The 24769-nt window shown below is 42.1% G+C and overlaps 1 protein-coding gene across 2 annotated transcripts; it reads right to left on the minus strand.

Annotated features, from left to right (window-relative positions):
- Positions 1-5382: 5382 nt before the first annotated feature.
- LOC145340906 (hepatic and glial cell adhesion molecule-like) lies at positions 5383-24769 on the minus strand. 2 transcript variants are annotated; one of them, XM_080185466.1, is made up of 5 exons: positions 24688-24769; positions 19514-19617; positions 14240-14599; positions 11447-11728; positions 5383-6671 (listed from the first exon to the last, which is right to left on the minus strand). In XM_080185466.1, the coding sequence occupies exons 2-5, from the start codon at positions 19578-19580 to the stop codon at positions 6640-6642; spliced, it is 741 nt and encodes a 246-aa protein (XP_080041592.1). In that variant the 5' UTR covers positions 19581-19617; positions 24688-24769; the 3' UTR covers positions 5383-6639. The 2 variants fall into 2 exon arrangements, with proteins under 2 accessions (XP_080041592.1, XP_080041591.1); XM_080185465.1 differs by having other exon boundaries at positions 5383-6674.

Genomic DNA, 24769 nt, shown 5'->3' on the forward strand with positions numbered 1-24769 from the left:
TCGGATGTGGCACCTCCTTGGCTCTGACTATTTCCTTGTTACCTGGTAATGGCAGACTCTACTGTAAGGTCAAAGTGGACGTTCCCACTGGTTCACTGCCAAGTTGAATAGACATGTGTTCCCATGTCCATGGGTATATTGATCCTTGTGCCTGGACAATGAATGCATCTATTCATTATTGTTGCAATGTATCTTCCCTTTTAGGAATCTTCCTGACAAGACTACTGCTGACTAACTGGTTCCCAGACCTTTGGCTTTAAAACTATTGACTTCTACCATCATGCCTTTCGGTAACCTAGCTTTGACCAAAGTGAATGATGCATTTGAAATATGTTAAAATATCATAAACTATCAACATATATGTTATGAAATCATAACCTACTTTGATTGTCTTATTGCATTCACATATCTGTAAAACAGTTTGTGTTTGCTGTTTTATGAATTATTTAAATCTTTACTGATCATTTGTCTTCTAAAAGACTGAATTCTGCCCAGAAATCTTACTGGTTGGTTAGAAATCTCTCTCCACAGTCACTATATGACAATAACTTAATTTGCACCTTCATTCTCTGCTGTTTGCATGGAAGCATCAGTGATTAATAGTAAAGTCTATTCTTGCCATTTAACAAATACAAGAATGCTATTCTTTTGCAAAGGATTACTCTGTACCTCCATAATTTATTTCTAACTATACTGTATTGCAACTTTTATTATTAAAATGGGAAGAGTAATGTAAAAGTCACAAGCTATATCATTTGCGAACCAGAAGTATCACATCAATATCAAATCTAATAGGGACTGCATCAAAAATGGGTGTGAGTTTCCAGCCGGGCTCACTCCGAAACCAGAAAATTCTGCCCGAGATCAATGGACTTTTCCATGGTCCGCCCTTCACCCGCTTTGATTCCCATGGCAAGCAGAATGGGAAAATTCACCTCAATGTGTTTATTGAATAAGTAATCACCAGGTTTATAGAGAAAAAACATCCGAGGGAGAGAATGTTTACAAGCGCATAATTCAGTTGGAAAGAAGTCAGACAATAAATATTTCATTCAATATAAAACTAAACATCTCAAATAGTTGATTAAATAGATTTAAAAAGAATCTTCCCCAGAGATGCATTTTAAATTTTACCTAAACAATAAATTATCAGAAATATTTTTCATTTAATGCTGGTTTTGGACATGGAACTGGAACTTTGAGCTCCTAATTCAACTGCAAAATTCCTCATTTCCAACAATTAAATTTTGTTTCCTTGAACAGATAGCCTGTAAAAGTTTAGGTTATCTGAGCAGCAGATTCAAGTAATGAGCATTTGTTTCATTATTATAGAACATCTTCCTCCTCACTATGAGAAACTCCATATGATCCCTTCAATTGCATCCTGTACTGATCTGCCGCTCGCTCCCCACCCATCTCACAGACATTGTCCCCCCTTCAGTATTCCCTTCCTCCCACCCTGATCAACACCGCTTCTGTAGCGTTCCCTTCCCTCCCACCAACTCCTGCCGATCGCCTCCCTCCTTCAGTGTTCCCTCTCTCCCTCCCCACTTACCACCCCTTCTGCAGAGATTTCCCCCCTCTCCCCCGCCCTCCCCACCCCTGCCAATCATCAATGCTGGCAGAGTTCCCATTCCTTCTCACCCTGGCAGTGGTGTCCCCTTTCACTCTGTGGGGCTGTCATAGGTCCACCCTGAATCTCCGCCCCAACTCAGGTCCTACCCCGTTGGCATTGCCCTGGGATAGTAATAGTGCCTAATGTTCAGTGCAAGGTTGCCCAGTGGGCAGTGCCATAGTGCCAAGTAGGCACTGCCAGTCCGGCATTGTGCCATGGGCACTGCTCAGCCCTGCCCCCACCACCAGGGGGCTTCAATGGCCTCCGATCCTCCCAGTGAGACCATCACATCTGTTCTCCACTGGTGGAGACTAGCTGCGATCTCGCTGGGGAGAACCTCGGCCAGCAAGGTGGTTAAGGTAAGGGAGAATGTTCGCGAGACAAGCCCCACCCTACTGCCGGGCCCCCATCCCACTCAGCAACATGGCAACAGCTGACCCACAAGCTTGCATTCTGGAGGTTGGTGCTAAGTGGTACTCTCCTCCTCATTCACCCTGTTGCCCCTGAACTACACTTGAAGAGACCAGTAATGAATTGTGTCCTTGTAATATCCTACTGGAACATCCCAGGAGCGGGGAACGATCACTTGCTGAACTCACTAATGAGATTGAAATCCAGTCAATCTCATGCTAATCAGCATTGTGGCTTTCTGGGCATGATCTGATTTGCGCCAGTAGAAAGGAACTGGGACAATTGCAAACAATTTGGTGCCTCGCGTGGAACCGAGTTTTAGGCCCGCACATTATTTATTAGAATCAACACAATCTGCACCAGGCACAGTGAGGTCAGAAAATGATGGGCCAAATGACCTCCTTCTTTGGATGGCACTGCTGCCTCATGAAGCCAGGGATCTGGGTTCAATTCTGGCCTTGGGTGACAGTTTCTGTGGAGTTTGCACATCCTCCCCGTGTTTGCGTGAGTTTCCTCCGGGTGTTCCGGTTTCCTCCCACAGTCCCAAGATGTGTATTAGGTGGATTAGCCATGATAAATGCATGGGATTACTGGGATAGGGTGAAGGGGAGGGCGTGTCTTGGATGCTTTATCGGAAAGTCGGTGGAGACTAGATGGGCTGGATGGCCTGTTTCCGCACTGTAGGGATTCTATGAAGCTTCTAATGAAGCCGGTGACACTTGTTGCTAATTGTCATATGGAATTAATTAGCAATTTTCCACCTGAATCCTTGACCATTTATGTTGCAATAATGCAGAAAGCTACTGATAACTCAACAGGACTGCAAACTGCTCATCAAACACTTCCCACAAAAAGTATAATTTATATTCATTACAAATTGTAGGAGATGAACAACAAATGACACACTAGAGCGCTGTTGCTGGATGGCCATTCATTCAGTTAATCTAAAAAACACGTGACCAACATCAATGACTATGTTTACAAGGCAGGAATGCTCCACAAATACAATGAATCCCCCACTGTGATTAGACCAGTGCTGCACCTAATTCTGCAGGTTGGAAAGTGAAACGTTGACAGGTTTGTAAGGGACATGATACATCTAAGCAAAAGTATAGGTCATTTCAGCCAGAACCATTAAGGCTAAATCTAGTTACTTTAAATGCTGGAATTCAATGGTGTGATTTAGTGCTCTGTGAGGTTCGGAATTGTGTATCAGACCATTGCAGGGAAAAAAAACATTCCAGACTTAATAATCTCTTCCTGTTTTCTTTTGTAAATCCCTACAGTGCAGAAGGAGACCATTCAGCCCATTGAGTCTGCATCAGCAACAGTCCCACCAGGCCCTATCCCTGTAACCCCATGTGTGTACCATTCTAATCTCCTGACACTAAGGGTTAGTTATATTTTTTAGCATGGCCAATCAACCTAACCTGCACATCTTTGGAGTGTGGGAGGAAACCGTAGCACTCAGAGGAAACCCACACAGACATGAGGAGAACATGCAAGTACTAAAGGGTCTTCTTGAGAACTATTGCCTGGCTGCCTTCTCAAGGAAGGTGCTATAAATTGTGAGAACAGGCTGAATATTGGTTAAAAATAAGTCCAAAGATGGCCTGGTACAGAAACTACCTAATCAGAAACTGTGTATAATGCACAGAAATTAAAAATGTATTGATTAGTCACAAGTAACACTTACATTAGCACTGCAATGAAGTTACTGTGAAATTCCTCTTGTCGCCACAGTCCGGCACCTGTTTGGGTTAATGCACCTAACCAGCACTTCTTTTAGAATGTGGGAGGAAATTGGAGCACCCAGAGGAAACCCATGCAGACATGGGGAGAATGTGCAAACTCCATACAGACAGTGATCCAAGCCAGGAATCAAACCCAGGTTCCTAGCACTTTGAAGCAGCACCGCTAATCATTGTGCTACCAAGCTGCCCACAAGTGGAGGGAAGAGTCATTGCTAAAGTTCAGTAACACCAACAGGACCTTGCACTGAAACCTTTGTTTCAGTGCAACTCTGGAAAAGGGAAAGGTGTTTGAATTTTCTGTCTATTACAATATATCCCATATATGTTTGTTAATTTACCTTCCATAGACCAGATAAACTGACTTGTGAGGCATTAAAGATAAAATTAGATTAAATAATTCAGACAAATGTTTTTGAACTTGGGTGTAATGCATGCTCATAAAATTACACATCAAAAGGTTCACGGACTATACCTTTGCACCTGAATTGAGATTAAACAAAATGGTCTGTAGAAAGATTGTTAGGCAATGTTAACAGCACATTGCTCTGTAAGTGAATTATCTCTTTGTTCTCTGAGCTACTAATTCCATTTGATATACTTTGAACAGTTTAAATTTCTGCCTTAAATGAAATTGTAGTTTTGAAATTATGGTGGCACAGGAACAGGAGTAGGCCCTTGTTCCTATTCTACTATTAAATGAAATACTGGCCTATCTGTGACAAAGAATAAAGAAGAGTACAGCACAGGAACAGGCCCTTCGGCCCTCCGAGACTGTGCCTATCATGATACCTGCTTAAGCTAAAATTGGCTGTGAAACAGGCCAATGAATCCAGCCCTATTACCCTTGCATAGCCTCACTCAGACCCCACTCCTGGCATGCTGGCACTGCCATCAATGCAGATATTTTAAGATCCCTTCCCTCATTCACCATCATAGCCAACCGCCACCCCCCCGCCCCTCCACCCCATTCCTCCCATACACAATTTCCATCCCTCCAACTATCACCACCTCTCCCATATATAAGAAATCAGATTTAACATAAAAACGCCCCTGAATCTTTTCCTGAAATTCTCTCCTCCCAATAGTTGTTGTGTGTCAGCTCCTTTGTGGAAACTTTGAACAATCAGTGATTAGCAGCAACTGAGCAATGTCTCAGTGACGGTCAGGCTGAATTCAGACACATTCACTACTGTCTGTTCAAACTCACCAGCTCGTGTTTGAGGGGATCGGTTCCCTCCTGTCCAGGAGCTGTTTCCCAATCTCCACACACTCACCTACTTTCCCATTTCCATCTGATTGAACTCAGACTGGGCTGGAGCTTCACAAGCAGCAGTTTCTACAGGTGAACTCTGCGCCCAAAATGAAGGATATTACCGCCACTTTTTGAATTAGAGATAAATCGTGACTCAAGTGTTGTAAATCTTTGGACTTTGGTCCAAACCATCTAAACTAGATACACCTGGGGGAATGTTTTAAAGTATTTTCAAATGAATTGTGATGTTGAGGTTTCAGTATCTAAAAGGTTTAAAGTGTTTGTTTTATATTTGACATCTGGTCAAGCTGCAGCCAATCATTGATAAATAAACACAATTACAACTAAACTTTACACATTAAACGTATTTAATTTTGTGATTTGAGAATATGAACTAACCGGCAAACTGTGGCTAGACACTCCACACTTCCAAGTTAATGATGGTGATGGCAGAGTGGTATTATTGCTAGACTATTAATCCAGAAACTCAACTAATGTCCTGGGAAGCTGGGTCCAAATCCCACCACAGCAGATGATGGAATTTGAATTCATAAAAAAAATTTACAATTAAGAATCTACTGATAACAATGAAACCACTGCAGTTTGTCATGGTTGTGATTCTCCCAGCTGTTGTGCTGCTTGAATACTGCAGCAGGCCGGGAGTTGACAGCTGGGGGCCTTTAGCGACTGGAGTCCGGCAGATTGAGAGTCAGCCGGGCCCTTTTTTTCAGAATAATCAGCTCTGCGCCAATTTCCCACCAGGCAGGAGGAAGTGCTGAGAGGCCTGGGCCATACTGGGGACAGGGTCCATTGTTGGTGGTGAGTGGCCGCTGCCATTCTACAATACGATTCGTGGGGGAGGGAGTGAGGGCCGGTCAGGGCTGGCCATCGGCTAATGCACAATGGCCTGCTAACAGCTATGCTGCCAGTCTCCCAGGCACAAATAGGCCCTACCTCCAGATTTCCAGGGTGAATCATGCTAGGCACTCTGTGATGCACGGAGTATTGGAGATTCATTGTAGGAATCATGCTAAGAAAACTAGTGTTATTTACTGCCATTTTCCCAGAAGTTGGGGACTAAGAGCTTTTTTGGGTGAATACCAGCCCGTGTTATCATTGAATCCTACCATGCTGAAGGCAGTCATTCAGCCCATTGAGACCGCACTGATTCTCTGATAGAGCATTTTACCCAGACCCTTTCCTATAACCCACATATTTAGCCACTAATCCCCCTAACTTACATATCTTGGGACACTAAGAGGCAATTTAGCATGGCCAATCAACATAAGCTGCACATCTTTGGGCTGTGGGAGGAACCCAGAGCACTGAAGGAAACCCACAGACATGGGAAGAACATGTAAACCCCATGCAGTCATGCGAGGCCGGAATCGAACACGGGTCCCTGGCATTGAGGGAGTAATGCTTACCATTCTGCCATCAAGCAGTGCTTTAATTAAAAGTAACAAAACAGTCGTAAAAAAATACAAAGCCAGAAAAGCAAAATAAATCAATACAATAATGATGATTATGGAAAATTTAAGAGAGTTCAGAAATGAGAATCACATTTATGGCACTATGGTTGGAACAGACGATCATTGATGTTAGTTTCAAGTGCATGTTTCCTGTTGCAGGTTGAGTCCTTCTGAAAGAAAATACAAATATGTAAAGTACTATCTATCAATGACAGACCCAAACTTGTAACAAACTTGTATTTCTGGTATTAAATTAGAATAATCATCAAATGAAAATAAATCTACCACAAGGCGGTATGATGATGCTCTGCCTTGAAGAAATGTATTGTTATCCTGTTTCTTGTAAGCCTGAATTAGAACTCAGAAATAGGTTAGAAGTTAAGAACTATATCTTGTCACGTTAAGTGTTGTTCAACTGGTAAATGTTAATTCATTCATTATAGTTAAACTGTATTGTTCAATAAAGTTTGTTTTGATAAAAACTTTCAAGTGTATCAGTAGATTTGTGCCTGGACTGAAGTGCCTTATCCTCACATTAATGACAAAATAACAAATCGTTGGGGTCTAGTCTAATTTCATAATATACTTTGGGGCCTCTGATCTCAACAGTAGCTTAATAAGAAGCCAAATGGAAATTTTGAATTACTTGGGAGTGAGAATGTGAAACTTGCTGTTGACAATGGTACTGACACATTTAAGGGGAATGATGGAGAAAGAAATACATTTAAGGGGAATAATGGAGGAAGAAATACATGCTTACATCAGGAAGGGGAAATGAAGTTGTGTGGGAGGAGATCTGTTTGCAGCAGAAACATTGGAAAGCTTTGTTTGGACAAATGGTGTGTGTGTGTGTTATAATTTCGCTGAAATTCTGCATCAGTGGTCAGCACTGCTGCCTCACAACGCCAAGGATCCAGGTTGAATTTCAGCCTTGGGTGTTGCACATTCTCTGGTTTTCTCCAACAGTCCAAAGATGCGCAGGTTAGATGGATTGGCCATGCTAAATTGCCCCTTAGTGTCCAAAGGTGTGTAGGTTCGGTGGATTAACTATGGTAAATGCGTGGGGTTACTGAGATAGGGTGGAGCGTGGGTCCTAGGTGGGATGCTCTTTTGAAGAGTCAATGCAAACTAAACTGCCTCTTTCTGCACTGTACAGCTTCAATGAAACTTCTATGAACTTGATGACACTTGTTGCTAACTATCATATGAAATTAATTAGCAATTTTCTATCTGAAATTCTTGAGCACTTATGTTGCAATAATGCAGAAAGCTACTGATAACTCAACAGGACTGCAAACTGCTCATCAAACACTTCCCACAATAAGTATAATATATATTCACTCCACTGAGTGAATTGTAGGAGATGAACAAAAAATTCACAGTAGAACATTGTTGCTGGTTGGCCATTCTATCAGTTTATCTGAAAAACATGTAACGAACATCAATGAATATGTTTACAAGGCAGGAATGCTCCATAAATACAATGAACAGCCCACTGTGATTTGATCAGGGCTGCACCTAATTCTGTTGACCAAAGAGCAAAACGCCGACAAGTTGTCAGAGACATGATGCATCTAAGCAGAAGTACATTACATCAGGTCATTTCAGCCAGAACCATTAAGTTTAAACTAGTTATTTTAAAATGCCTAAATTCAATGGTGTGGTTTAATGCTCTGTATTGTTAGAAATTATAGGTGGGATTTTACGGCCTCACTCAAGTGAGATCAGTAGTTCCCACCCGCGGTTCACGGACATTTCCATTGTCCGCTCTTTGCCTACTCTAATCCAATGGCAGGTGAGGTGGTAGAATTCCACGATATGTATTAGAATATTGCTGAGATAAAACATTCCCAACTTAATAATCTCTTCCTTTTTTTTTCAATCGGTTGATAAATGCTATCGCTCTTTTAATTGATAAACATTCTTCAAGTAAAAGCATCCAGTTTGTCTCCAAAAGTGTCAGATAATGAAGGAACAGATCACTGTTCAGCAGTGTCTGTAGGTTTGTTCTGGTTTTTATGCTGATTTGAAATGTAATACTTACTGTTTTACAATGAACCGTGTAAAGGTACACAACGATTAAAACCAAAATTGTTGTCACCACAGGAATCAGCAGCACCAAATTTTTTCTTTCACCTAAAATAAATTAACAGAATTTTATGAAATGGAAGGTGACAGTCCAGCTCATACTTCAAGAACTATATTCTCGTTACACTTTTCTACATGTTTCTTTCCAATCACTTCTCTTTTAAATTTTTTATGCATTCTGTTCTCACCACTGTTTCTGGTGAGGAAATCCACATCATTACACACCCACTGCATAAAAATAAATCTTCTAGTCTCTGACTTTACTATTGATGATAAATACATGTGTCTACTGTTGAGTGGAAATACTTATTCCTGATTTCACATCGAAATCCATCATAATTTTCACTTTTTCTTTGCCAAATCAGCCCCCTTGTCACCTTTCCTAAAGCAAGGTGCACAAACTGATTCAGTATTCTAATCTTGGTCCGAACAGTGATTTAAATTATCCCATTTGTTTATGTGTCCTTTACCCATATTGATAATACAAAAACACGAAAGTTGCAAAATCTCAGCAATTCTAACAGCATCTGTGGAGAGAGAATAGAGTCAATGTTTTAAATCAGGTTGAACCTTCGTCAAGAGCTCTGACTTTACTCTGCCAGATCAGCTCTGATGATGAATCACCCAGACTAGAAACATTGGCTCTATTCTCTCTCCACAGATGCTGTCAGACCTGCTGAGATTTTCCAGCATTTTTTGTTTTTGTTTCAAATTCCAACATCCACAGTAATTTGCATTTATCACATATTATATACCTAGGAGCCATTTGTTTTCTCTTTAAAAAGTAGTTTTGTCAATTTGACTTCCATTTTTAAAACGTAACCGTTTTCCTTATTTTTTTTCCTTGTCTTCAACTGTTGACATGGAGCTCTCCATTGTAAATGGATTGATCCTTCAGTTTGAAAAATATATTAACATGACTTTTCATTCTGTGTTCTTTGTACAACTTGATATCTGAGCTACCAGCTTTTAATTCAATTTGCCTTCATTTTCTTTCCTGCATGGTACCTTATCAAAATGGATAAACTCAATACCCATTGCATTTCATTTTATTAATACACAACATTATGTCTCGGAAAAAGAAATCACACCATACTTTCTACAAAATCACTGCGTGATCGCCCATTGCATTGCTCACAATAAATCCAGAGCTGCCAAGCAGGGTGAGAGACACAGAGGATAGGTGAAGCAAAAAACCACCTTAATTCATGGCTGAGCAGAGGAAATTATTGGAACATTCCTTAGTGCTGAGATGTAAAAATATCTTCATGTGGGATTCGGGGGGTGGGGGTGGCAGGAAACGGGCGCAGTGCTGGGATCCCCACCACAGGGGAGGTTTCTGCTCTTGCTCAGCAAAACCAGCTCTGCAATGTAAAAAAGGCAGGCAGCATTTAAGAGAGGCAGAGTTCTAATCTTTTAGTGAGGGCCTCAGCCAAGACTGAGGGAAAAAGATAGGATAAACTAGAGCAAGAGAAAGGCATGCACCATATCCCTCTATCCAGGGACTAAAGAGTATTCTTGTCACTACTTGCAAACTATTCCCTAGCTGCTTTCTCAAGGAATGTGCTAAAAATTGTGAGGACAGGTTGAACACTGGTTAGAATAAGTCCAACGATGGCCTGGTGATATGAAAATAGAAACTGTCTATAATACACAGAAACTATGCCAGCCAGAAGAGGAGGGAAGATTCACAGCTAAGACACAGTAACACCGACAGAACCTTGTACTGAAACCTTTGTAAAACCACAATTCAACTATGGAAAAGGGAAAGGGTCTGAATTTTCTGTCTATTACAATATATCCCATATAGGTCTGTCAATTTACATTTCATAGACCAGATAAACTGACTTGTGAGGCATTATGGATAAAATTAGATTAAATAATTCAGGCAAATGTTTTTGAAGTTGGGTTCAATTCACGGTCATAAAATTACATATCAAACAGTTCATAGGCCATCCCTTTGCACCTGAATTGTATTGAACAAAATGGTTTGTAGAAAGATTGTTGAGCAATGTCATCAGCGCATTGCTCTGAATCAGGGTAAGTGAATTCTCTCTGAGCTACTAATTCAATTTGATATACTTTGAACAGTTTAAATTTCTGCTTCAAATGAAATTTGAGTTTTGAAATTATGACGACACAGGAACAGGAATAGGCCCTTTGATCCTGTTCCACCATTAAATGAGACCCTAGCCTATCTGTGATCTTATTCTATATATCCACATTTGTCCCACATCTCTTCATATCTTTTGGTTGCAGAATGTTTTCAACCAACAATTCAAAACAACCACCATTCTTTGTGTGTAAAGCGTTTCTGAACTTCTGAACTGGAAAGGATGGCTCTAATTTTTATGGAATGTCATTCATTCCTAAATTCCCCAACCAGCAGAAAGAATTGTTCTCTGTCTAACCTATCAATTCTCATTAACATCTTGAAGATTGACACCACACACAAACAGCTCAAAAAATGAACTACATGACATTTAATGGGAAGAAACATGTTTAAATATCAGTTCTGAATGGATCTATGAACTATGTTATTGTCATATTGTACTTGATCATTTTAGAAGATAATTAGTACAAACTTTAACATGGGGACTAATCAGTAAGACCTGAAGGATTTGTGAATGAGGCAATAACAGGCTGGGTTTTCCTTCATTATTCCACTAGTTAGATACATTTTTCAGTGAGATGAACATTCCCTGAAACCCCCACAGAGAGAAGGACAGATTTTGCAGTTGTATTCAGGACAGATATAAATTAATTCACTCATCTTTCCATGTTCTCAGCTGAATTCATGTGAAGGAAAGAGTTGTTGCAGTAGTACGGTACAGATTATTTTCCAATTTCTCACCATTGGGATTAGCTCTGTTACTTAAGTCGACAGTCACTGGGTTGCTGGTTGCGTTACTGACTGGGTTTGCTGCTATACATCTGTATGATTGTTGCTGTACTTCAGTAACACAGTCTATCACAAGCACTGTCACGTCATATGTCTCATTGAGAACTCCAGACATGGACACCTTTTCCCAGTGAATCAAGTAATTTGTTCCTTTGGAGATAGAGCAGCTCAAAGTGATATTTGGTGAATTCACACAGTCACCAAGAATCCCTATCACAGGCTGGGAAACTGGTTCTGAAATAGACAGATAATAATTAACCCACACAACATGATCATTGCACTTTTGAATAATTCATTTAATATGACGCTGTTGGAGAATTTCTAAGTGATGGAATAAACCAGAATACAAATGCAAGTATCTCCATTTTGTTTTGTATTTTAAACAGACTGATGTTAACGCCTGAAGTTCCAATATAGTGGAAGTCCTGATATTTACATGTTTGTGCTTCATAATTGTGTCCAGTTTATGGATGTTGTGAAATACAATGGATTTCTTGGTGACATGTTGCCAGGACTGTCAAATGCACGTGGAATTCTGTTAGATACTCTCCCATTCTGCAGCCAAAACTTTGTTGAAGATTTGGAAGAAACTCTATTTACGTGTGTAAAAATAGTGTGCCACTGAAATTCTGGTGCAATTTTACAGCCTGTTATGTGCACCTGCAGGAAATTCTCAGTCATTTTTCCAGTGAGTGAGGAATGATTCAAATTGCAGGACCTGACATTTTAAAATATCAATTCACATCATACGCAAACAGCAGTAACAGAAAATACTGCTTTTAACTTTTAAGTTAACAGTTAACTAGTTGGTGTATTTGCTTTCACATGTTATACACTCTTATTCAGAATTGTTTGGTGGCCATGTCAACATTCATTAGGTTTGAAGAAATGAACTGAAATCTTACTAACTGGTTTGCTCTGAAACCTCCTGCAGTGAACTTGGAAGGGATTAATGATAAAACTAATACCATTTGCAAATGTCAGTTGAGGCAAAATGTGTGTCCTGCATTTCTGCTATAAAGGCAAACCTTGCTCCATTCTACTTAGTTGATTTCAATCGTTCAGGGAACGTAAGCAAAGCTGGCTGGGCCAGCATTCATTGCCCATTTTTAGTTGAATTGAATACCTTAAGAGTCACCCACATTGTTGTTGTTGCGGAGTCACATGTAGTTTAAAGATGAGCAAATAGTCACAGGTGAGTGCCTGAAGATTGGAGAGTGGCAAATGTTGTGCCTTTGTTTAAGAAGGACTGCAGAGAAAAGCCTGGGAACTACAGGCCAGTGAGCTTCACATCTGTGGTGGGTAAATTGTTGGAAGGTATTTTGAGAGATAGGATCTACAGACATTTAGAGATGCAAAGACTGATTAGGGACAGTCAGCATGGCTTTGTGAATGGAAAAATCATGTCTCAGAAATTTAATAGAGTTTTTTGAAGGGGTAACCAAGAAGGTAGATGAGGGCAGCCCAGTTGATGTTATCTACATAGACTTTAGCAAGGCCTTTGACAAGGTAGTGCATGGTAGGTTGTCGTATAAAGTTGAATCTCACGAGATCCAGGGTGAGGCATCTAAATGGATACAAAATTGGCTTCTTGACAGAAGCCAGAGGATGGTTGTAGAGAGTTGTTTTTCAAACTGGAGGCCTGTGACCAGCGGTGTGCCTCAGGGATCAATGCTGGGCCCTCTGTTATTTCTCATTTATGTTAATGTTTCGGATGAGAAGATAGTTAGTAAGTTTGCAGATGACACCAAGATTGGTGGCACAGTGGACAATGAAGAAAGTTATATCCAATTGCAGAGGGATCTTGATCAGTTGGGCCAGTGGGCTGACGAATGGCAGATGGAGTTTAATTTAAACAAATGCAAGGTGATGCATTTTGGTAGTTTGAACCAGGGCAGGACTTACTCAGTTAGTGATAGGTGTTGGGGAGAGTTACAGAACAAAGAAATCTAGGAGTACATATTCATAGCTCCTTGAAAGTGGAATCACAGGTGGACAGAATGGTGAAGAAGGCATTTGACATGCTTGTTTCATTGATCAGAACATTGAATACAGGAATTGGGATGTCTTGTTGAAGTTGTACAAGACATTGGTAAGGCCACACTTGGAATACTGTGTGCAATTCTGGTCACCGTATTATAGAAAGGATATTATTAAACTAGAAAGAATGCAGAAAAGATTTACTAGGATACTACTGGGACTTGATGGATTGAGTTACACGGAGAGGCTGGATAGACTAGAATTTTTTCTCTGGAGTATAGGAGGCTGAGGGGTAACCTTATAGAGGTCTATAAAATAATGAGGGGCATAGACAAGGTAGGTAGTCAATATCTTTTCCCAAAGGTAGGGGAGTCTAAAACTAGAGAGCATATGTTTAAGATGAGAGGAGAGAGATACAAAAGTGTCCAGAGGGGCAATTTTTTCACACAGAGATTGGTGAGTGTCTGGAACAAGCTGCGAGAGGTAGTCGTAGAGGTGGGTACAATATTATCTTTTAAAATGTATTTAAATAGTTACATGAGTACGATGGGTATTGGGGAATATGGGCCAAATACAGACAATTCGGATTATCTTAGGGGTTTTTAAAAAAAGGGCGGCATGGACAAGAAGGGCCTGTTTCTTTGCTGTAAACCTCTATGACTTTAAATACAGTTTCCAACATATGTCTTAAGCTTCAATGAAAGATCAGATTATCTGATGTTGCAATACTACAACATTAGGAGAAGTTCCTTTTTAAATACTCACCAAATACTTGCATCCTGAAGGTACTTTTATCACGGTTTTTCAGTTCTATCCCATAGTAGTCAATCTGTATTTCATATACGCCAGTGTCGTTAACATGTACATCATTCAGCGCCACCAAATGACTGTCAATTCCAACTCTGTGCTGATACAGTGGGTGGACAATGTGGATCCTCTCTGGATATTTGGATTTCCATGTTAAAATCTTAAAGGGCACCGGAAAGTTCAGTCTAAATGTTACATCATATTGATCAGTGCTATTGTACTGGATAGGGAACTGGACCAGTTCTCCTACAGGGGTATTAGTAATGGTATCAGGTCTGGCAAGTAATGCTCCTCCACTCTCTATAAACAAATGGAATACTGAAAAACACAAACATACATTGCACAAATCAAATTTGTGTTTCAAGGTTTGAGAACAATAAACTGTACTACGAACTTGTGATGAGTGAAGGTTGAGGGAACCATAAATATTGGCTGAATTTTAAGGCCCTATTTGGGAGGTACTGGACAATGCAGCAAACCATTCAAAAAGTTCATTAGGAACATAGGAATTAGGAGCGAGAGTAGACAACGCAGCCCCTCGAGCATGCTGTGCCATTCTATAAGATCATGGCTGATCTCCATCTCATCCTAACTCCACTTCTCTGTCTGTTCCCCATAGCCCTTTATCCCACTTTTGACCAAATATTTATCTAAGTCTCTTTTGACTCCATTGATTGATTCTGCATCCACTGCATTCTGGGGCAGTGTGTTCCATAGATTCATAACCCTCTAAGAAGTAGCTGCTCCTTATCTCAGTCTTGAACTTCTCCCCTCTTTCTCTACAACTATGACCTCTTTTCCTAGACTGTTTGAGAAGGGAGAACATTTGGTAAACGTTTACTTTATCAATCCCGTTGATTATTTTATATACCTCAAACAAATCCCCCCTCATTCTTCTGTACGCCAGCGAATACAAGCCCAAGCTACTCATACTCTCCTGGAACCTGGAATCAATGTAGTGAACATCTTCCTAACCACCTCCAGTGCTACCAGTCCTTCATCAAAGAAGATTACCAAAACTGAACATAATATTCTTGGTGTGGTCTCACGAATGCCTTATACAATTGTAATAACACTTCTCTACTTCATACTCTAGAACCCTTTGCAATAAATGCCAAGATTCCATTTGCCTTCCTTATAACATTCCGCATCTGCATACCCACTTTAAATACATGTACAAGGACACCCAGATCCCTCTGCACAGACGCCTTTAGATTCTGTTTCCCATTTAAATGGTAATTTGCCCTTTTATTTTTCTGGCCAAAATGGATAACCTTGCATATATCCACAATAAACTCCATCTGCCAGATTCTGGCCCATTCCGCATCCTGTCAATATCCATTTGTAAACTTTTTATCTCCTCATCACAGCCTGCTTTCCCACTGATTTTCGTGTCATCACTAAACTTTGCTCTGTTACACTCTGTCCCTGCTTGTAGATCATTGATATAGATTGTGAAAAGTTGTGGTCCGAGACCTGAACCCTGCAGGATCCCACTAGTCACAGATTGTCAACTGGAGAAGGACACATTTATCCCAACCCTCTGCTTTCTATCAGTCAGCCAATCCTCAATCCAAGCCACAAATTTACCCCCACCCCTTGGGATCTAATCTTCTGGATCAGTCTCTTGTATGGCACCTTATCAAATGCCTTCTGGAAGTCCAGATAGATCATATCCACAGGATCCCCATGTTATCTACCATTGACTTCAGCAAGAGGGGAAAATCCCATTGATGAAAAATTCCACCTAGTGGGTGGAACTTTAGTCCTTTCCGCCAACGGGATCTTCCAATTCCATCGCAGACAAGCACCGCCACCTCCCCCCGACCACCCTGCCCCATGGCTCACCAACTGTGGATTGAGATAAGCCACACAAAACATCATAGACAATGTCAGGACCAAAAATCCTGTTGGGGACCAATCAGAAGGCACCTCCACTGCTGGAAAACACTCTGGGGTGGGGGTGCGGGACAGGGTGGGGGGGGAGGTGTGGAACCAGAGAATCCCACCCAAGATTTTAGGGCTCAAGTCAAAATCCCAAGAGATGGGAGATTAGATAGATTTGATGCTCTGTGTTGGACTCAGTAGTTCTAAATTGACATTACAGCACAGATGGAGGCCGTTTGGCCCAATTTTGTCCATGCTGGCTCTCTGTAGAGCAATTCAGTCAGTTTACAAAGAACAAAGAACAAAGAACAACACAGCACGGGAAACAGGCCCTTCGGCCCAACGAGCCCGCGCCGCCGTCCCATTGTCTCAGTGACCTATTCATGATTTTAGTCTACGCCTAATGTGCGAGGATCAGGGAGGTCCAATATAGGGACAATTTGTTACCCAATCAATCAGCCTAAAAGCGCATCTTTGGGATGTGGGAGGAAACCGGAGCACCCGGAGGAAACCCACGCAACCACGGGGAGAACGCGCAAACTCCCACAGACACAGGCCCAAATCCATGTGTCCGCACAGCAACAGAGATAGTCTCTGAGCTGTCATGTTGCCCTCGAGATGGTCCAGTTGAAGCACACTAACGACATGAAGCAATAGGCAACTCCCGAAGCAACATCCAAGAGCAGCCCACTACAACCTGCCGCATGCATGCCCCTTGCTGGTCAACAAGGTGGACTTAAATGCCTGTGGAGACAAAAAATTCATTATTAAACAGGCAAAGACTGTAACATCCCTGAGGCAAAAATGGAATCCCAAGCCTACAATGTTTAGTAAGGCCTGCTATATCCCCCTATATGTACATTTAGTTATAGCTGAAAGATATGTATATTTGTACATGGTTAACACATTTTGTGTATGGAACACTTTGCTAGGATGCCTTTCACAAAGGTTAATTGGGTTTTATTATAAAATTATGTGATCCATGTAGGTGAAGAAAGACCCACACTAGTAACTAAATTATACAACTGTTAAGGGTATTGACAATGGTTCCTATTTTATCCCATAGTCTTGTCAATTTATTTTGGACAAGTGATTTCCAATTTTCTTTTGAAATCACTGATTACTTCCAGTCCAATCTCCCTCTGAGACAGCAGGTTCCAGGTATTTACCATCATCATATAACAAGTCTTCTTAACATCCTGTCTGTATTTTTTGCCCAAAACCTTAAATCTATGTCCCCTAGCACTGGTGTCATCAACAGATGGGAATAATTTCCTTTGCATCAAAGGGAACAACTTCGCCATCTCCAACCTAATGTTGTAGATAACATCCTTCATTCCTAGAACTGTTCTGGTAAATGTTCTCTGCATACTCAAGGACATTTGTGTCCTGAGGTTGGTGATTATGAGTTGGGTGCAATACTCCAGTTGTAGACAACCCCAAGTTTTCTGAAGGTTCACAATAACTTCCATAGTTTGTGGTCAATATTTCTATTTATGAAACCAGAGATCCCATATGCTTGCTAACCAGTATCTCAGTATGTTCTGACACCTTCAAAGATCTAAGCACAAGAACCCTCTCCGGATCCCCCAGTCCCTGCATGTTTTTTCAGAACCATGCCATTAAATCTCTATTGTCCCTCACATTTCTCTGCGTTAAATTCCATTTGCCTTTTGTCTGTCCATATTCCCTTGCAGCCAACTGGCATTCATCCTCACTATTTACCATGCCTCCAAATTTAGTATTATTGGCAACTTGTGAAATTTTACTCTATTTCAATATCTAACTCACTTAACTAAAGAAAAAGCAACTGAGCTGAGTCTTAGGGAATGTCACTGGATGGAATTTTCCCCAAATTTGGCAGTGTCAGGTTCAGGCTGATGTACAGCCATGTTTGCTATCCAGATTTTCTGCCACTCGGTGCACAGTGGGTGGGTGGCTGGGTGGGTGGGGTAGGGTGTGGTGGGGGGAGAAGGGACGGTTCCTCCATGTCCATGGGAGCATGGTTTATGCCAGCTTCACAGAGATCTAGGTGCCTCAACTAGTGTTAGAAATAATAGTGTTGGACACGGAGGAACTGCCTCTCCCTGCCCCAGGATCAGGACTCTCTCCCCAACCACCATTTCAGCACTGGGGCATCCTCCTCTCCCCCACAACCTCAGCCCTCTATACAAGCATTAAGTCACCTCTTCCCCATCTCACCATCAGGGCATTTCCCACCCTCAAACCACACAAGAATAGGGGCATCCCACCTCCACTACCAGCATTGGGCACTCCCCCCTTTGTCAAGCATTCTACCTCTCAACCACAAGTATCCCAGCATTTCCTTCTTCTCAGTCATCCTGTCCCCTCCCAGGCATAGAGGCACTACCTCCATCCCATGCATCCACCCCTCTCACAGAATTAGGCACCCCACCACACATAAAGGGAACTCCTCCCCAAAGAGGATCCCCAGAGGGCCAGCCCTGGTAGTGGCACCCTGACATTTCCAACCTGGCACTGCTAGAGGCTAGTGCCCAGGCATGTCCCTCACCACCCAAGGGCTGTTTACCTAGGGACTATGTTTCTAAAAGCACTGACATTAAACCGATTCACCCATCTATAGTTCCTAGGAACTCCCTTACATCCTTTCTTAAACAAGATTGTCACATTTGCCACTTTCTAATCCTTTTGGCACCGCCCCCATATCTAGAAAAGTTTGAAAGATTCTGGCATAACACTTAAATTATCTTCAGCCCCACTTTGCTTCATAACCTGGGACTTCAGCCATCCAAACCAGGTGACTTATCCACTCTATGCATACTAGTCTTTCCACGACATTCTTCCTATTAAGTTTCACTCTATCCCTCTACAGTCTCAACTTCTATTTATATTTTGTCAACATTCTCTTCCTTAGCAAACACCTCCTTTGCCGTGAACCTCTCAGAATATCTCACAAATCACTTGTCCCTAATAGGGCACGCCTTAACACTTCCAACCTACTTACAAATTAAATGCCAAGATATGGTAACCAAAAAAATCTTCTATGTTAATCTGACAACTAACCAAAGTCGCTGTGGGAGTTGTTGGCTCACTGAGGAATAGGATTGTTTGCTGATGTTGAGTTTGAAACTCTCCCTGTGTTGGTGAACTGCACCTTCTGACAGTGTCAACCCCAACTGTATACAATAGACATTGGGATAGTGGTGTGGCTGCTGACTTTTTATTTTCCAAACAGCTCCCACATTCTTCAGGCTTAAATGGTGAATATGTTTCAACAGACAGCGATCTCCTTGAGGTCAATGCTAGCTCGACACGTGTAAAATATTCAGCAAGGACTGGGTTGTCACAATTAATATGAATTACCTGATGCAACTTTGAAGATGTGAACAGAAAATGAATCTGAAAATTTCATTATCAGCATCTGCACCATGGGCCTTATTCCTTTTCTTCGTGAATGCTCGCTGGTCCTAAAAAAGGGATAAAATTATTATCCTGACACATGATACAATGCTAGGCAAATGGTCTTCTTGAAGCATCAGCTACCTGATCGTGACTAGAGAGAGAGAGAGACTTGCATTGATATGTCACCTTCCATGACCTCAGGAAGTCCCACGGTGTTTTGCAGCCAACTAAATACTTTTGAAATTTTGTAACTAATATATGAAATGCAGCAACCAATTTTCCCACAGCAAGATCCCATAGGCAGCAATGTGATAATACCAGCTAATCTGCATTTAGTTGTTTTAGTTGAGGGATAAATATTGGCCACAAATATATTTGAAAATGGAATGTGAATGGAAAAAATTGTTATTAAGGAGTTGCAGAGTCACCAAGGAGAATATGGCCGAGGTACGCCAATTGATTAGTAAAACCCTGGAGATACAATAAGTCATTTACCACATGGTACCAATTGCAGTGAAGATTATTATTGCTTTTCACCATTCCTGCAAACAGATTATTTGACACGAGTATGCCAATCTAGTATGTTTTTAAGCTCCATTCTCATAAATTTAGTGATTTGAAGCTTGATATGACCACATTTTGTATTGGGGGGGAAAGCCAACATAATGGCAGAGGAAGCACTCCTGAAATTTGATCCTTCTGTGCTATGACTTAGTGAGCCATCAGTGGGTATTGCTACCTGTGATGTGCAGATGCCAGCATTGGACATGTGGTCCAACGTGTGGTAAGCTGGATAAAAAGTCTCAAAACATCAGGTTAAGTCCAACAGGTTTATTTAGTAGCACAAGCATAAGCTTTTGGAGCCCTGCTCCTACATCAGGAGAGTGGGATTTGTATTCACAAACAAGTCATATAAAGACACAAACTCAATTTACAAGATAATGGTTGGAATGCGAGTCTTTACAGATAATTAAGTCTTAAAGATACAGATAGACAATGTGAGTGGAGAGAGGGCCAAGCACAAGTTAAAGAGATATGTATTCTCTCTAGCTGGGACAGTTAGTGAGATTTTGCAAGCTCAGGCAAGTCATGGGGGTTACAGATAGTATGACATGAAGCCAAGTTCCCATTTGAAGCCGTCCTCATGTGTGGGGAACTTGGCTATCAGTTTCTGTTCAGCGATTCTGCGTTGTCGTGTGTTGTGAACGCCACCTTGGAGAATGCTTACTCGAAGATCAGAGGGTGCATGCCCGTGACTGCTGAAGTGTTCCCGACAGGAAGAGAACACTCCTGCCTGGTAATTGTCGAGCGATGTCCATTCATCCATTGTCGTAGAATTTGTATGGTCTCCACAATGTACCATGCCTTGGGACATCCTTTCCAGGTAGACGACGTTGGCCGAGTTGCAAGAGTATGTACTGTGTATCTGGTGGACGGTGTTCTCACGTGAGATGATGGCATCCATGTCGATGATCCAACACATCTTGCAGAGGTTGCTGTGGAGGGTTGTGTGATGTCGTGGTCAATATTCTCCTGAAGGCTGAGTAGTTTGCCGCGGGCAATGGTCTGTTTGAAGGCAAGAAGTGGGGGTGTGGAGATGACATGGCGAGACGTTCATCTTCATCAATGACATGTTGAAGGCTCTGGAAAAGATGTTGTAGCTTCTCTGCTCTGGGGAAGTATTGGACGGCAAAGGGTACTCTGTCCACCGTGTCCCGTATTTGTCTTCTGAGGATGGCAGTGCATCGCAACTGTTGATTCATGAGTCAAGTGCCATGTCCTGTCCTTATGAGGATGTCTTTCAGCATCTGGAGGTGTCTGTTGTGATCCTCCTCATCTGAGCAGATCCTATGTATATGGAGGGCTTGTCTGTTGGGGATGGTTTCTTTAACATGTTTAGGGTGGAAGCTGGAGGAGTGGAGCATTGTGAGGTTATCCATGGGCTTGCGGTACAGTGAAGTGCTAAGGTGACCTTCCTTGGAGATGCATGTGTCCAAGAATCCAACAGATTCCAGAGAGTAGTCCATAGTGAGTCTAATGGTGGGATGGAACTTGATAGAATGAAGAACAGCACAGGAACAGGCCCTTCGGCCCTACAAGCCCACGCCGCCCATTTTAGCGCTCAGTGAGTGCCTTATTCAAGTCTTTCGTCGATCGTTGACGTTTTTGTCTACCTCTAGTGGAACTCCACAATAAAGGGGGTGCAAGTTTAGGCAATTATATGTTCGCCAAATTAAGGGAGATCCAATTCAGGAACAATTTATTGACGCCAGTGAGCCTAAAAAGCATGCTTTTGGGATGTGGGAGGAAACCGGAGCACCCGGAGAAAACCCATGCAAGCACGGGGAGAATGTGCAAACTATTACAGACATTGATCCAAGCCGGAGATCTGACCCAGGTCCCTGTAACTGTACAACAGACAGTGATAATCACTGAGCTGACGTGTTGCCCATCGATTGGTCCAGTTTAAGCGTACACTAACAGACGTGAAGCACTAGGCAACTCTCGAAGCAACATTCAAGAGCAACCCTCGCACGACCCACCGCGTGTATGCACCTTGTTGGCCAACAAGGCGGACCGAATCGCCTGTGGATGTAAAAGGAGACATCAGTAAACATAAATAGACATACAACAGGCGATACAGACAGTAATGGAAGATCCCCAATAGCTCCAACTTAAAAATTAAGCCTTAAAATTTGTTGGAAGACTGATAGGAATCTATTAATTCCCAGGAACGTCCTGAGGCTCTTGATCGTCAACTAGAACATTCTTTTGTATCCCTCCATCTCCAGTCTGCTCATGTGCCTATCTAGGTAAGCCTTAAACAACCCTAGTGTGTCTGCCTCCACCACCCTACTTGGCAGTGCATTCCAGGCCCCCACCACTCTCTGTGTAAAAAACGTCCCTCTGACATCTGAGTTATACCTCGCCCCTCTCACCTTGAGCCCGTGACCTCTCATGATCGTCACCTCCAACCTGGGAAAAAGCTTCCCACTGTTCAACCTATCTATACCCTTCATAATCTTATACACCTCTATTAGGTCTTCCCTCATTCTCTGTCTTTCCAGGGAGAACAACCCCAGTTTGCCCAATCTCTCCTCATAGCTAAGACCCTCCATACCAGGCAACATCCTGGTAAACCTCCTCTGCACTCTCTCTAAGGCTTCCACGTCCTTCCGGTAGTGCGGCAACCAGAACTGGTCGCAGTACTCTAAATGTGGTCTAACCAACGTTCTATACAACTGCAACATCAGATTCCTGCTTTTATACTCCGTGCCCCTTCCTATAAAGGCAAGCATCCCATATGCCTTCTTCAATGTCATCATATAGTTGTGATTGTTACCATGAGTCCAAAGAAAGAAAATGTCATCAGTGTATCTAGAATTTCCTGAAATTCTCTCCTCCCAATAGTTGTTGTGTGTCAGCTCCTTTGTGGAAATTTTGAGCAGTCAGTGATTAGCAGCGACTGATCAATGTCTCAGTGATGGTCAGACTGAATTCAGGCACATTCATTACTGTCTGTTCAAACTCGCTAGCTTGTGTTTGAGGGGATTGGTTCCCTCCTGTCGAGGAGCTGTTTCCCAATCTCCACACATTAAACTACATACTCTCTGGAAAGTGCTTTGAAAAGTCTGGTGGTCATGAATAGCACCATATAAATACAATATTTTCTTGCTTGGCAGTCAGTTAACACCTGCAGGCTGTTGGCAACAAAACTGATTTTGCTAAACTTCTCTGCCAGTCTCCATCTCTTCCCATTTCCACCATGCTTCAAGTTTCTGGGTATTCAGACACCAACAATCTGTCCTGCTCCTTCCATGCCGATGTTATAATTCCGAAAACCCCCCATGCTTCTACTTGCTCAGGTGACTATGGAAATTTGGCATGTCCGCAAACATTTTCTACAGATGCACTATGGAAAGTATCCTTTCTGGTTCTATCACAGCTTGATATGGCTCCTGCTCTGAGCAAGACCACAAGAAACTACAAAGGGTTGTGAACACAGCCCAGTCCAGCAAGCAAACCAGCCTCCCATTCATTGACTCTGTCTGCACTTCTCACTGCATTGGAAAAGCAGCCAGTATAATTAAGGACCCCACGTACCCTGACATACACTTTCACCTTCTACTGTCAGGAAAAAGACACAGACGTATGAAAACGTACCAGCCGACTCATGAACAGCTTCTTTAGAATGGTTTTATCATACATTAAGCTGATCTTAAAGTTAAAGTTATTTTGTTAGTCATAAGTAAGGCTTACATTAACACTACAATGAAGTTACAGTGAAATTTCTTTCTTTCACCTTATCTCTAACTGCAACACAATGTTCTACACCCTATCCTTTCCTTCTCCCCTATATACTCTATGAATGGTATGTTTTGTCTGAAACAGCTGGCAAGAAACAATACTTTTTCCTGTATCCCAATATATGGGACAGTAATAAATCAATTCAATTCAATGCCTCCTAGCAAAAAGAGAAACTTTAATGTAGAAACTCACCTGAACCTTTTCCTGAAATTCGCTCCTCCTAATTGTTGTTTTGTGTCAGCTCCTTGGTGGAAAGTTTCATCGGCCAGTGAATCGTGGAATATTTAGTGCAGAATCCTTAGTCCAAAAATGTGTGAGTTAGGTTGATTGGCCGTGCTAAGAAATTGCCCCTTAGTGTCCAGGGATGCGTAGGTTAGAGGGATTAGTGGGTATAATATGTAGGGATATGGGGGTAGGGCCTGGGTGGGATTGTGTTCGGTGCAGACTCGATGGGCTGAAGGGCCTCTTTCTGCACTGTATGGTTCTATGATTCTATGAGAAGGAGACTATTCAGCCCATCAAGCCTGCACAGACAACAATCCCACCCAGGCTCTATCCCCTTAATCCCACGTATTTATCCTGCAAGTTCCCCTGACACGAAAGGGCAATTTAGCATGACCAATGAACCCAACATGCATATCTTTGAAGTGTGGGAGGAAATTGGAGCACCCGGAGAAAATCCATGCAGACACAGGGAGACTCAGCAATGTCTCAGTCAGGCTGAATTCAGACACATTTTGAACAGACAGTAATCACTCACCAGCTCGTGTTTGAGGGGATTGGTTCTCTCCTGTCTAGGAGCTGCTTCCCAATCTCCACACACTCACCTATTTTCCTATTTCCATCCGATTGAATTGTAACCGGGCTGGAACTTCACAAACAGCAGCTTCCACAAGTCAACACCGCGCC

This window comes from Carcharhinus amblyrhynchos, chromosome 3, assembly GCF_965287045.1.
Source record: "Carcharhinus amblyrhynchos chromosome 3, sCarAmb.v2.hapA, whole genome shotgun sequence".
NCBI classification, from domain to species: Eukaryota; Metazoa; Chordata; class Chondrichthyes; order Carcharhiniformes; family Carcharhinidae; genus Carcharhinus; species Carcharhinus amblyrhynchos.

Excerpts from the sequence above, each read along its gene's own strand:
- LOC145340906 (XM_080185465.1), bottom strand. The coding sequence starts at position 19,580 with ATGGTGCAGATGCTGATAATGAAATTTTCAGATTCATTTTCTGTTCAC. Across the intron at positions 14,600-19,513 it reads CATCTTCAAAGTTGCATCAG|TATTCCATTTGTTTATAGAG; the intron begins GTAATTCATATT and ends TGTGTTTTTCAG. Across the intron at positions 11,729-14,239 it reads CTTCAGGATGCAAGTATTTG|AACCAGTTTCCCAGCCTGTG; the intron begins GTGAGTATTTAA and ends TGTCTATTTCAG.